This window comes from Equus asinus, chromosome 20 (genome assembly GCF_041296235.1).
Source record: "Equus asinus isolate D_3611 breed Donkey chromosome 20, EquAss-T2T_v2, whole genome shotgun sequence".
NCBI classification, from domain to species: Eukaryota; Metazoa; Chordata; class Mammalia; order Perissodactyla; family Equidae; genus Equus; species Equus asinus.
In genome coordinates, this window is record NC_091809.1 from 26,981,307 (window position 1) to 26,994,207 (window position 12,901).

General features: G+C 64.7%; 1 protein-coding gene across 2 annotated transcripts; it reads left to right on the forward strand.

Moving 5' to 3' along the window:
• Positions 1–1,840: 1,840 nt before the first annotated feature.
• Positions 1,841–11,832, forward strand: NANOS3 (nanos C2HC-type zinc finger 3). Of its 2 annotated transcripts, XR_011496216.1 has the most exons (3): positions 1,841–1,977; positions 11,059–11,133; positions 11,632–11,746. XR_011496216.1 is itself a non-coding variant. In XM_070492205.1 (2 exons), exons 1-2 carry the CDS (start codon positions 9,521–9,523, stop codon positions 11,697–11,699), a joined length of 540 nt encoding a protein of 179 aa, XP_070348306.1. In that variant the 5' UTR covers positions 9,488–9,520; the 3' UTR covers positions 11,700–11,832. The 2 variants fall into 2 exon arrangements, 1 of the variants encoding a protein (XP_070348306.1); XM_070492205.1 differs by lacking the exons at positions 1,841–1,977; positions 11,059–11,133 and adding an exon at positions 9,488–9,992 and having other exon boundaries at positions 11,632–11,832.
• The last annotated feature ends 1,069 nt before the right edge of the window (positions 11,833–12,901 follow it).

Below are 12,901 nucleotides of genomic sequence, written 5' to 3' on the forward strand. Positions count from 1 at the left end.
GGCTGTGCCACCTCGGGCAAGCGGCAGCCTCCTCTGGGCCTCAGATGCCCGTGTGTAAAAAGGACAATATTCACTTCATTGGTTTTGCTGGCAAGAGTCTGAGATGACTGGGAACGAAGGAAAGAATGAACGAATCACTGCTGTATAGTCTGGAGCAAGCCCCTCCCCCTTTTCAGCCAGAAACGGAGGGACATCAACACAGCTGACCCCACCGCGGAGCCCGATTACTACTTAGGCGCATCCTCTTCCTTGCACGCCAGCCCCAGAGCATGACCCCCCAGCTGGGGGAAGTTCTGTATAGAGTAGGGCAGGACCCCAGTAGTTTCTGGGGGTCCTGGGGTCCATCGACCCTCCTGGGCCAGCTGGAGCTTGGCTTTCTGGGCTGAGACCTGAAGGAAGGGGGAAGGTATGAGGGAAGTGGACCTGTGAAGGAGAAACTGAGGCAGGACTGTGGGGAGGGCATGGCAGGGGAGGAGCATGGTCAGGTGTCCCGGGGCCACAGCCCCCCTACGGTTAAGGCCTGGGCTTGGGGTGAGGGGACTCAAATGCTTCTCCCCGTCCCGTCAGACTAGGGTGGGGAACGAGTGCACGGAAGGAGAAGTCTGGCAGCCCAGCCCCAGCCAATGGGATGCCTCCTGGGCGAGGGTCTGCCCTGAGGTGACCTCCCTCTGCCAGCACGGTGGCCGCAGGCAGGGGCTGTGTGTGTGTGTGAATATGGGGCTCCACGCCAGCATCTCTGGGAGAGGAGGGCAGCCCCAGGCTGTGCACAACTTTGGAGGTTGCCTCCTGTGTGTGGCCTGTGCACCTGGCCTGCGTGTGTGCCCACGCCAGATGGGCCCAGGTACACATGTCCCCAGGTGTCCCTGTATTTCCTGGGTGTCCCGTGGAGCCCTGGAGTCCTGGGCACCTGCCCCCGGGCTTCTGTGGGGGTGGGTCTTGGCTCTGTGATTTCCATGTCTGCCCTTCGCACACGAGCGAGGGTGCGTGTATTCGTGTGTCTGTGAACTTCGTGTCTGCATGTGCCTCTGAGACTGCATGCGCGGCATGTCTCGACGGGCGTGTTCGTGCTCTGTGCTTATATCCGTGTGTTGTGTCCTCGTAGATCTCCATGTGTGTCGGGCTGTTCCCACCACTGTGCACCGGGTGGGTGAGGAGGTATGTATGTGTATGTTGTATGTGTGTGTGTGCGCCCCTGGGCTTGTCTCTAAGTGTGTGAGTGTGTGTTCTGTGGCCGTCCCCGTGCATCTGTGTATGTGTGTGTCCTGTGTGTGTCCCTGGGCTCCTCTCTCTCTCTATTTCAGCCCTGAGGACATGCCTCTTGCCCAGTGCATGTGGTATCTGTATGTTGCATGTCTATGTGCCCCTGGTGTCCCTATGTGTGTAGCTCGGTTTTAACGGGCATCCTCCTATGGCTGGTGGCCCAGTGCTCCTGCGTGTCCCGCCATTCCCTCCCATAGGTGTGTGTCTGGAAGCCCCTTGCACACCCTTCCCTGTGTTTCTGGTCCGCGGGCCTTTGTGCGCGTGTGCTCCGGGTGCGCCTTTGAGGTCTACGTGCGTCCGGGTCCCTGCGTGTGCCCGCTCGCGCCCCCGTGTCCCCCGCGCGGGCCCCGGGAGCTGCGACCTGGCGCCCCGTGGGCATCCCCGCGTGCGTCCCGGTGTGCCTGGCGGGAGGCCTGGGGGCGCACGAGGCCGGCTGGACCCCCCACCCGACACGGAGCGCGGAGGAGGGAGGGGGCGGCGGCGGCGGGGAGCGCGGGCACGTCACCGAGACAGACAGGCGGGCGGGAGGCGGCGGCCGCGGGTTCGAGCCGGCGCCGGAGCCCCGCGGCCCCCTCCCCCTGCCCGCGGCCTGGGGAGCCCCCGCCCAGCCCCGGAGCCGCCGAAATGCAATTTCCCGTGCGGGCGCCTCGGCTCGGGGGGCTTTTCCGGGCGGGTTGTGGCAAGAAGAGGGGAAACGCGGCGGCGGCCCCTAAGGAGGTGAGCGCGGGCGTCGGGCGGCCGGGGGCCGCGGGCGGGGAGGGGCGCGGCGGCGGGAGCGGCCTCAGCCCCCCGCGCACCTGCTCGCGCCCGGGGGCTGCGCCCGGCCTCTGCAGCCCGGCCCTCCATTGTTGCGGCGAGAGGAGGGGAGGAGAGGGCAGGGGAGAGGAGGGGAGGAGAGGGCAGGGGAGGGGAGGGCAGGGGAGGGACGGGGGCGGGGAGGCCCAGCGGCATCGCTGCGGCTCGCGGTCCCCGGGAAGGGGGGCCGGGAGGACCGGCCCCCATGGCACCGGCCCGCAGGTTCCCGGGCCGGGGCGGGGGCGGCGGCGGCGGCGGCGGCGGCGGCGGCGGGGCGGGGCGGGGCCGCGAGCTTTGTTCTCGGGGCGCGGGGCGGGCGGGGACCCCGGGCCCGGGACGCCGGGCCCGGGGCTGGGAGGGGCGGCGGTGGCGGCGCGCGCGTCCGGGAAGGCGCCCGGGCCAAGTTCACGGGCGCGCGGGCCTGCGGGGTCTGTGCTGGGGCCTGGCTGCGGCCCCGGCGCCCTCCGCAGGCCCGTCTTACCAGCAGCGGCTGCAGGGTCTCTGCTGGGCCGAGGTCCGGTGACAGGCACGCGCCCTCCGAAACGGGCCGGAGTCCCGCTGCCCCGGGAGCCCTTTTAAAGAGGGCGCCTTTCACAGGGGCCTACCCTGGAGGGCATCCGGGGGTGGGAGCATGGAGAAGACCCCCTCACTGGTTAATGGGAGCTGAGAAGTACCCCCCGGCGCTTCAGCTCCCTCCGCCACCCTTCCTGACCGATCCCAGCGGCCTGGACTGCTGGCAGACACCGGGTACAGAGCAGCAGTTAAGAGTCCCAAATCGCTGATGAAGACCCCCAAATTCACACACTCCACCGGACAGACATGGCCCCGTTATTACTCACATGGCCTGCAGGAGCGCCGATACACACATGCACACACAGTCACCCACAATAACACTGCCACGTGGGCACACACATCACCCACAATGACGCGGACATCCAGGGCCGGGAGAACACTGCCACATGGAAAATGCAGCCGCCAGCAATGGTGGCTACAGCCTCGCATCTAACACCGACACACACACAGTTCTCCACTGCACACACACACACACACACACACACACACACACACACGAGGATGCTCACCGCCTTGCAGCACCACAGGCTGTCACCCAGAGTCACCGTGACAACCACAGGTGTGTTAATGCCCCGACACAAGTACACACAGACACCATTCTCCACAAGAACGCAGACGCCCGCACATAGACACCCTTGTGCCCGCCCAAGCAAGGACACACCCACAGCCGCCTGCGGGCGCTCACTCAACCTGACAGACACACACAGCTGGCACAAACCCTTCACAAACACTGCCATCGGGTCATAGGAATCTTGACATACGCACAGTAATACGGCTGCACAGGCTGACACATGGTTGCACCGGTAAAACTGATCCTCCTAGACACACGTTATGACCTTGTCACCCCCAAACAGATAGGAACGCTCCAGTGGTATCTACACCCACAGTCACCCACCCCAACACTAAATTATACACATGGACCCCTACAATAATACCGATACACATCAGACACAATGGCAGAAGCACAGCGGCACACAAACCCACAGGAAAATGACACAGGGACCTGCAGAGATGCACAGTCACCGAACACCCACAAACCCACCAGTTGTTCCCTGAGCATCTGTCACGGACCAGGCGCTGCTCTAGCTCTGGGGACACGGGATGGGATCCCTGCCCTCCTGGGGCTGACATTTTAGTGAGGGGGCGGCCATAATCGATGACAAGCAGACGCCAGGCACCCACAGTGACACTGACAGACGCCAGACACCCACGTGCACTGGCTCACACAGCAACCTGCCATTCCCCACAGTCCCCCTGACGCACACCCGCAGTCCCTCTGCAGCCACACAAACAGAAGCCCACGGGGGCGCAGACACGCACAGGCACCTGACACGGAGACAGCGCCCACAGGAGCACACACCCACCTGGGCTTACGGCCCCCCGGGAACGCCCCAAATAGCCCACCAGAGTAGCTCGGGCCCCAAGCCCCCCATAGCCCACAGTAACAGGCCCACAGGCAGCTGCTGTCTGTGCTTTTGCAGACGGGTCCACCCAGGCCCAGACCTGGGGCGCCCTGCAACACGAGCCTCCGCAGAAGGGTCTGAGGTCCCATCAACCTGCTCCAGGCCCCCCACGACCCCCAACTCAACCCTGGAGCAGCTCTGACCCAACATCTGGGGGGCATGGGAAGGAGGCCCAGGCTGCGGCCCGCTGGCTGCCCTCAGGTCTGGGTGGGACAGGGGAGCCCCTTGTCTGAGGACCCTGCCTGAAAGGCCAGCAGCTGGGGAGGAAGCTGGGGAGACTGGGGAGGGCGGGGTGGAAACTTGAGAGCCACACAGGTGTCCTGGCCATGAGGACCCTCCCCTGCCAGTCTAGACAGCCTGAGCCATCAACAGGACCCCATGTCGGGACCCTCATATGCAGTGTCGCTGCACGCCAGCAATGGGCTCTGTCTGCCAGGCCATGACCAACTCCACCCCGTGTCTGCCCCAAGTTCATGCACACAGAGACATATGTGCACTGGGACACACACAGGGGCACACGCAGAGAGACATATGCGCACTGGGACACACACATGGGCACAGGCACAGAGACATGCGCACTGGGACACACGCACAGAGACATATGCACTGGGACACACACATGGGCACAGGCACAGAGACATGCGCACTGGGACACACAGAGACATGCACATTGGGACACACAAGGGCACACACACAGAGACATGCGCACTGGGACACACAGGGGCACATGCACAGAGACATATGCACACTGGGATACAACAGAGACATGCATACTGGGACACACAAGGGCACACACACAGAGACATGCGCACTGGGACACACGGGGCACATGCACAGAGACATATGCACACTGGGACACACAAGGGCACACACACAGACATATGCGCAGTGGGATACACAAGGGCACACACACAGAGACATGCGCACTGGGACACACAAGGGCACACACAGAGACATGCGCACTGGGACACACACAAGAGACATGCTCACTGGGACACACAAGGGCACACACAGAGACATATGCACACTGGGATACACAAGGGCACACACATAGAGACATATGCACACTGGGACACACAAGGGCACACACACAGACATATGCACACTGGGACACACAGGAATGCACGCCTGGACACACACGTAGGGACACACACACACAGGCATACATAGAGGCACAGGCCGCCAGGCACCCTGGAAGCTCGCACCTCTGGCCTCCGCCTGCCTCCCGCCTTCTTCTTCAACTTGACGCCAGAGCTGCTCCATCCGGCCATCGCCTGCCCATCTGGCTCCCCCAGGACCTCTCACCTCCGCCTGGACCCCAGGCCCAGGCCAGCTGCCCTGCCTTCCTAGAGCTCACGGTGAGGGTTGGGACGCCCTGGGTGCATGTGGCTTCTGGAAGGCTCCCCTCACCCCACTCACCCTGCCCAGACAGACCCTCTCAGCTGCGGGGTGGGGGCAGGGGGCATCCGAGGGACTGAGGACCACCTGCGCCCTGCTGGGCTTCAGTCAGTGGTAGGCTCAGCCCTCCAGGAGGCCTCAGGACGCGGGGGTGGGGCCCTCCCTCTCCACCCCCTCAAGGGCCCCGAGTCCAGACGGTAAGACCAGACAGGCCAGAGGCGCCCCTGGCAAGCCCCGGACCTGGAGGGGACAGGCAGACAGACACCAAGGGCAGGGAGCCTGTGCAGACAGCGCAGACAAAGGGCCACAGTCAGACCCGGGGTGGCCCCCTCGAGGCCTCACCCTCACCCCGCCCTCCTGGCTGCCCCTGTCCTAGGGAGACCCCTCACCCGGACCTCCACCCTGGTAGGTCAAGGTCAGAGTCCTCCAGGACCCAGCAGAGAGGAGGCACAGAGGGGAGGGGTGTTTTGGGGAGCCCCCCCACTGCAGCCAGAGCGCCCCGTGCCTGATGGCCCCACATTCTAGCTCCGTTGATGAGAACAAAGCTGCTGGGAGACTGTGGTCCGAACTCTGAGTCTCACCTTCCTCATTGAAAAAATGGGATCCTAATAATAGGGCGATGTATGGAAAGCGTTATTATTAGTAGTAGCAAGACCTCTGCTCTCCCAACCCCGCCCCCAGACCCCTAGACATTCTCTTGGTTAAGACGACCATCCTCAAGGCAGGAGAGCCCACACTCTTCCCCCGGAGGAGCCTGCCTACCCTGTGGCGGTGCAGCCCCGCGCCCCCAGGGCCCCGCTGGCCAGTGGGTGGACCACGAGGAGGGTGCCCCACCCAGAGCGCCTACGGGGGGGGGGGGGGGGGGGGGGGGGGGGGGGAGCGGGTCGACCCGCCTGGCAGCCGAGGGCGGGCTCCGGGGAAGGGCTTCAGGAGGTGGGGAATTTCATGGGGGCGTGCCTGGCAGGGGTCAGGCTCTGGGGAGTCCGGTTTGGGGTCAGGTCCCATCCGAGTGGACCTCAGGGGGCCTGGGCTCCATGCGGGCGGCCATGGGGACTCTGTCCCTGGGGGTCCGGGCTGCAGGCTTCAGAGGAGGGTCTGGGGCCAGGCTCGGTGTCCTCGGCGCTCCCAGAGCCGGCAGGAGTGGGAGTGGGGTGCCAGCAGGGGTGGGCTCTGAGGCGGGGACCCCGGGCAGGCCTCAGGGGAGCCGGGCTCTTTGAGGACTGGCTTAGGGGGCAAGGCTGATGGGGGTTGAGTTTGGGGACGAGCTTTAGAGGGAGGGGCCAGAAGTGGGTGGGCTTGGGCCCCTGGCTGTGCAGCAGTTAAGTTCGCTTGGGTGCCCCGGGGTTCACAGGTTCGGATCCTGGCACGGATCTACGCACCGCTTATCAAGCCACGCCAAGGCGGCATCCCACATATAAAATAGAGGAAGATGGGCACGGATGTTAGCTCCGCCAATCTTCCTCAGCAAAAACAAAAAAAACAGTGGGTGGGCTTTGGGGGGCCAGGACTCTGGGGGCTGTGTTGGCTCAGGCCACCTCCGCGAGGGATGTTTTGGGGTTCACTCGAGCTCAGCACACTTGGGGTCCTTGATCCTCCTTAGGGTTATGCCAAGGGGCCCTCTGGGGCTCAGTATTCCCCTCAGTGAAATGGGAGGGGACTGGTAATTGGAAATTGGAAGGCCCCTCCAGGCCGTCCTTCAGGTCCCCAGGCCCAGGTCAGGGGCGGCCTCCCCTGAGACTGTGCTTGGGGGCACCTGAGGGAGGCGCACAACTTCGCGGCCCAGGAGGGAGGAATGGAGAAGTGGGGAGGGGCGACATCTTGCCACAGCCTCTTTTGAGGCTGGAGGGTGAGCGACCCTGCACCCCCACATCCGGGCCAGGCAGCCGCGATGGCCGTGCGCTTGGGCGCTGACCCAGAGGGGCCTGAGTTCAGATACCTCAAGACCTGCAGGTGGGCCAGCCGGAGTGTCGCTCCGGTCCTCTTGCTTCTCCCCACCCAGTGGGCAAGTGACCCGCGGGCAGGGCCTGGCAGCAGTCCCTCTGGCCCCACTGCTTCCCAGCATTTGCAAAAAGTGGAGACTCTGAGCCCCCCAGCCGCCCCCAGGGCTGTTGTGATTCATGGACCATTGGGCCCGGAACACAGAGGAGCTCGCAAAAGGTATTACATTGTATTAAAATGACTTGTTTATCTCTCTGGCCGATACCCCATACCCCGGGGCCAGAACCCCGGGCAGCCAGACATCTTGGGGCCACTAGGAATCCTTCCTCCGCCTCCCAGAGAGTGGTGCCGTCTGGCCTCAGTCTCCCAAAGTGACAAATGGGAGTGATCTGCACTTTCCAGGGGCTGTTTGGAGGGCTACCCCAGTAACTGAAGAAGCAGCCCAGCCGCCAGGACGGCTGCATCTTTGTAGCAAAGGCAACATCACTGTCTTCTGTTCTCATTACTCATATCTGCCTCCTGCCTTTTCCGGGTCTTGCAGAGTTGGTACCTAATAACCGCTGACTTAATGAGCCCATAGGTCCCTCCCTCCCTCCGTCCCCTCTCCTCCCTCTCCCCGTCTGGTTCCCTACACCCCACCCCCTACTCCGGGTCCCCCAGAAAGTCGCCAAGGGCTTGGGGGAACATTCAACCTGTCGGTGAGTTTGGGCAGCTCAGGCAAACCATCGACCGTTGAGTGGACCTCGAGGCCTGGAACTGCCGTCCACCCAGCGCGCTCCCCGCCTTCCAGATCGGGTGCGGCCAGGGGATCCCGAGCACATCCCCTCCCTTAGGCCACAGCGAAGGTCACAATCAACATTCATTGTTGTCGGTGGGTTGTGAGGACGGAGGCCAGACCCACCGGGGGATGAATGTCACTGTGGCTGGGCTGGACACAGCCTGAGGGGAATGGGATGGGGGACAGGACCCACCCTGGACTCCCCCCGCAAAGCCACTCAGCCTGTGCCTTGCCCTGACTGCCGCCTCTCACCCCTTGGGGAGGGCTGGTGCCTGGGATTCTGATGGACCCCAGAGACATCTGCTGGATCGGGGGAGTAATCCTGGAGGGCTGGTGGGGAGGGTCATGGCGTCGGGCTGGACAGCTGACAAAGCGTGTCAACGGACTCAGTGAAGGGCTCGTGAATGAATGAATGGGGTGGATAGGCAGTGCAGGGTGGTCTCTCAGTGTCCAAGGGGGCCCAGCTTCCTCTCCCTCCTTGCCTGGCGCCCTCTTGTCCACCTTGAACCTCAGTGCTGGCTGATCCGTCCACCTTCGGGTCTGTGCACCTGGGTGACTCAGCCCGGGGCCCAGCCTTGGGAGGGGACTGGACGGGAGGCAGGCTTTTGGGCTGCTCTTTGTGGGGCCGGTGACTTCATCCCCAGTTTGCTCATCCATTCAGTGGGCTTCCAGAGACAATGGGTGCGGAAGCCCCCTGAGGGGGACGGGAACTGGGGGCCTCAGTCCGGTCCTTGTCCCCTACCCTTGAGCCAGGCCCCATCCCCCTTCCAGAGACAGCCAGAGCATCAGCAGCGGCCCCCTCCCCAAAGAGCGCAGGGGCTGCTGGCCCTCCCCCAGCCCAGGGGAAGGAAGAAAGAAGTTACTGAGTTACCGGTTAGGACGATACTTGTCTTTGGGGCGGGGCTTCCACACTCCTCACCCTGTGGGGTAGGGGTGGCAGGCCGCCTCCAGGGAGGGTAGGTGGGGGTGGCCCTCTCAGTGCCCTCTTGGGGGATGTGTGGCTCCAAATTTTGGGTGCCCCTGCAGCCTGGCCCGGTACCCCCTCCCCCGCAGCCCACCCCTGCAGACCGTGCATCCATCCCCCTCGGCAGGTGCATTTACTGGGGAGCAGCTGCAAGCCCCCTGTGACAGTAAGGGCCCTCCCACAGCCTGCTCCTCCCCTTCATACCCCTCAGAGGTATAAGAAGGGAACTGACAGCCAGACTCCGGGTCTCCAGAGAGGGGAAGGGCGGGGTGGGGGAAGGGGAGGAGGACAAACTCTGGGCCGGCAGGGTCTCCTCTCTCTGCTCCTCCGCCTGGCACACGCTGCCCAGCCATGGGCACCTTCGACCTGTGGACGGACTACCTGGGTTTGGCACGCCTGGTGGGGGCTCTGCGTGGGAAAGAGGAGCCGGAGACCAGGGTGGACCCCCAGCCGGAACCGGTGCCAGGACCAGGGGGTCAGAGGCCCACCCCGGAATCCTCAGCAGCTCCCGAGCGGCTGTGCTCCTTCTGCAAACACAACGGCGAGTCCCGTGCCATCTACCAGTCGCATGTGCTCAAGGACGAGGCGGGCCGGGTGCTGTGCCCCATCCTTCGAGACTACGTGTGCCCCCAGTGCGGCGCCACCCGCGAGCACGCCCACACCCGCCGCTTCTGCCCGCTCACCGGCCAGGGCTACACCTCCGTCTACAGCTACACAACCCGCAACTCGGCCGGCAAGAGGCTGGCCCGGCCCGAGAAGGCGAGAGCGCAGGACTCAGGGCCACGCCGAGGAGCAGGAGCAGGAGCAGGAGGAGCCTGTGCAGGTGGCTGGGGACCCGCCGTGGAGGGGTCCTGTCTCAGAGGGTTGTGGGGAGAGCATCCGTGTAGAAAGCTTAGAACAGTATTCTACAAGTGTTGCCCAGCGTGGGTAAACCGTGGCTCAAGTTCGCTGTGTGGCCTTGGGCAAGGCATTCTCCCTATCTGCGCCTGTTGGGGAGGTGCTGTCCTTTTCCGGGCAGCGGGTGATCCAGCAGGGAGGCCGTGGGGGCTAGCGGTGGGGCCTGCAGACAGGTACATCTGGGCTCCAATCTTGCTTGGCCCTCAGGAGCTGTGTGGCCTGAGGGAAGTTGTTCAGCCTTTCTGAACCCCAGCCTCCTCATTCACTCACTCATTTACCGAATAGTTTGTGTGCCTCTTCTGTGCCCAGCGCTGGGCGGGGCCAGCCGTGGACAGGTAGGGGAGAGGGTGGCAGTGAAAATGCAGGGTGACGGTGCTGCATGGGGGAGTCTAAAGGAAGCACCCCATCCGGATGAAGGGTCCAGCAGGGCTTCCTGGAGGGAGTGGCTTCTGGAAGGCCAGCTCAGGCTGGCGGAGCGCTGGAAGCACAGCCTAGGTATTGGGACTGGTGGGGGGACATGGGGAAGGTCAGTGTGTCTGCATGGAGCGCGTGAGTGTGTGTGGACGGGGGTGCCGGAGACCTGGGGCAGAGGACGGGCCTGTAGGACTGGGACTTGGGGCTCAGGGCGCCCTGGACGGGGAAGGCCCAGGTCTGGCGTTCAGAGTGTGGCTGGACTGTGGGGACAGATCTGGGAGGGCAGCTGAGGTTGGAGCTTCCCCGAGGCCCCAACTGGCTCTCTTGACCCTACGCGGGCCTCCACCTGCGGTCACCCCGTCTAGCCTACTGAGTGCCCATTCCGACTCTGCAGGTCCGGGCCCCCCCCCCAGCACCTGCATTTCTGACCAGCCCCCGGTGCTGCCAGGCCGCGGACCAGGGGGGCTCTGAGTGGCTGGCCCTTCAAGGGCAGCGGTTATGTTACAGATGCAGAGGCCTCAGCTCGCGGGGGTGTTTTTAAAAGAGAAATCCGTTCTAGCACCTTTGATTGCCTGCAGGAAAGTCAGCCAGCGGAGAGGGGGTCGGATGGGGCCCTGTCGCTGCCCCTGTGGGAACTGCCCCACCATCAGACGGTGAGCTGCTTGAGGGAGGGGCCTGGGTGGGGGAACCCCATCCCCGGCCCGCACCTGCGCAGTGAGCACGTGTTAAGAGTGAGCCTGCCTCCAGGACCACGGTGTTCCTTGTGGGGTTCTATGAGGTCCAACGGGGAGACGCAGGAAGCTGAGCGGATAGAATAGAGATGATGGTCTCAGAATTGTCCTTTTTCCTTTAAGTCCGAGGAAACAGAAAGACTCGCCTCGCGGGTGTGGAGGATGGGGTGGGGGAGCCCGCCCCGCGCTGCTGGCTCAGATAGGCCGCCGGAAGCCGGCCCCCGGGTCACCGTGGGGGTCACAAACCCGGGACCCCGGGAGCGCCCAGCCGCGCCGGTCTGGGGACGTCGGGGCGCCGCGCCCGGAGCGGCCTCCAGGTGGCGCCCGAGCCGCAGCCGCCCGCGGGCCGAGCTCCGGGACCGTCAATCACCGCCGCCTCTTCCACGTTTGTCTCCTCCCCCCTGCGCTGTGAACATCCAGGTTCCAAAGGTGCCGGCAAGTCTTCCGGAGCGTCGCCCTCTTCCTGCTGTCCCTCCACTTCCGCCTAGGAGCCGGCGCTCGCGGGGTGCGGATGCTCCCTCCCTGCGGCCGGGGACTCAGGCTCGGTGGAGGCTGGAATCCCCGGAGGATGCACTCCGTGAGGACCCGCCCGGCCCCTCCGCCGGCCTGAGGGCCTGGGAGCGCGGCCCGGGGAGCCCCCGAAGGAGGGGGGTGGTCCTCAGGCCCCCCGCCCGCCCTCCCCAGCTCCGGGAGCCCAATAAACGCTTATGAGCGCATCCGCGTCGCCAGGCCCGGTCTTTGGACGGGGTGGTGGGAACAGCTCGGGGGGCGGGGCCACCCCTCCTCTCCTGGCTGCATCAGCCCCCGCGTTCTTCGACCCCCACTTTCCCCGCCCGCCCACTGGGTTTGGTTCACCCCGGGGAGCTACTCTGTGCTGAGCGAAGGGTCTGGGCCCCACCGGCGGCGCTGGGCTCCGAAGGGTCGCCCCAGCCTGGCGCCCTGAGCACATGTCCCCGCGGGCTTGCCTGCGAGGCCCCCTCTGGGACGCTGGCATCCGCCCCCTTCCCCACCCTTCGCATAGAGACAGGTCCAGCGGGCAGAATCCCCCGCACTGGGGGGACTCGAGCAAGAATTAGACCAAGCCATCCAGGGTCCTCACTAGGCGGCCTCCAGGGAGTGTCAGGTCACCACGGAAGCGGGTACGGAGTCACAGGCCCCTCAGGGCAAGGGAAGGCCCCTTGGGGGGCGGGGCCGGGGCCATGAAGGGGAATATGCCCCCGGGGCGGGCAGCCCAGGCCTTGGGCAGGGCGCTGGAGGCCATCCGGGTCTGCGGGGGCCAGCGTGGGGGGAGACGGAGACCCACCCTCACCCAGGGACACCATCGGCTCTCCTGGGGGCTGTCTCCTGCACCCCACCTTGTGCCCATGGCCTCTAAGGGGCAGCAGGTGGCAGGCAGCCACCCCAGCCCCCATGGCCTCTCCTGGGTTCAGGGCGGGTCCACTCTGCCCTTGGCTTTTCCATGTGAACTGGGACCTGGGGCCACATGGGAGCAGAGCTGGGGACAGGAGCCTCCTTATGAAGACAGCCTGCCCCCCAGGCTTGGAGGGGAGTGGGGCAGGAGGGAACGTAGACAGGAGGGCTCCTTAGTGGCCCCAAGGGTCTTCGAACTGGGTTGGGGGACACAACACGCCAGCCCCTCCACTGCATCTGCTAACTGTCTCAGCCTGAGCCGCTGGGGCGCATCCTGGTG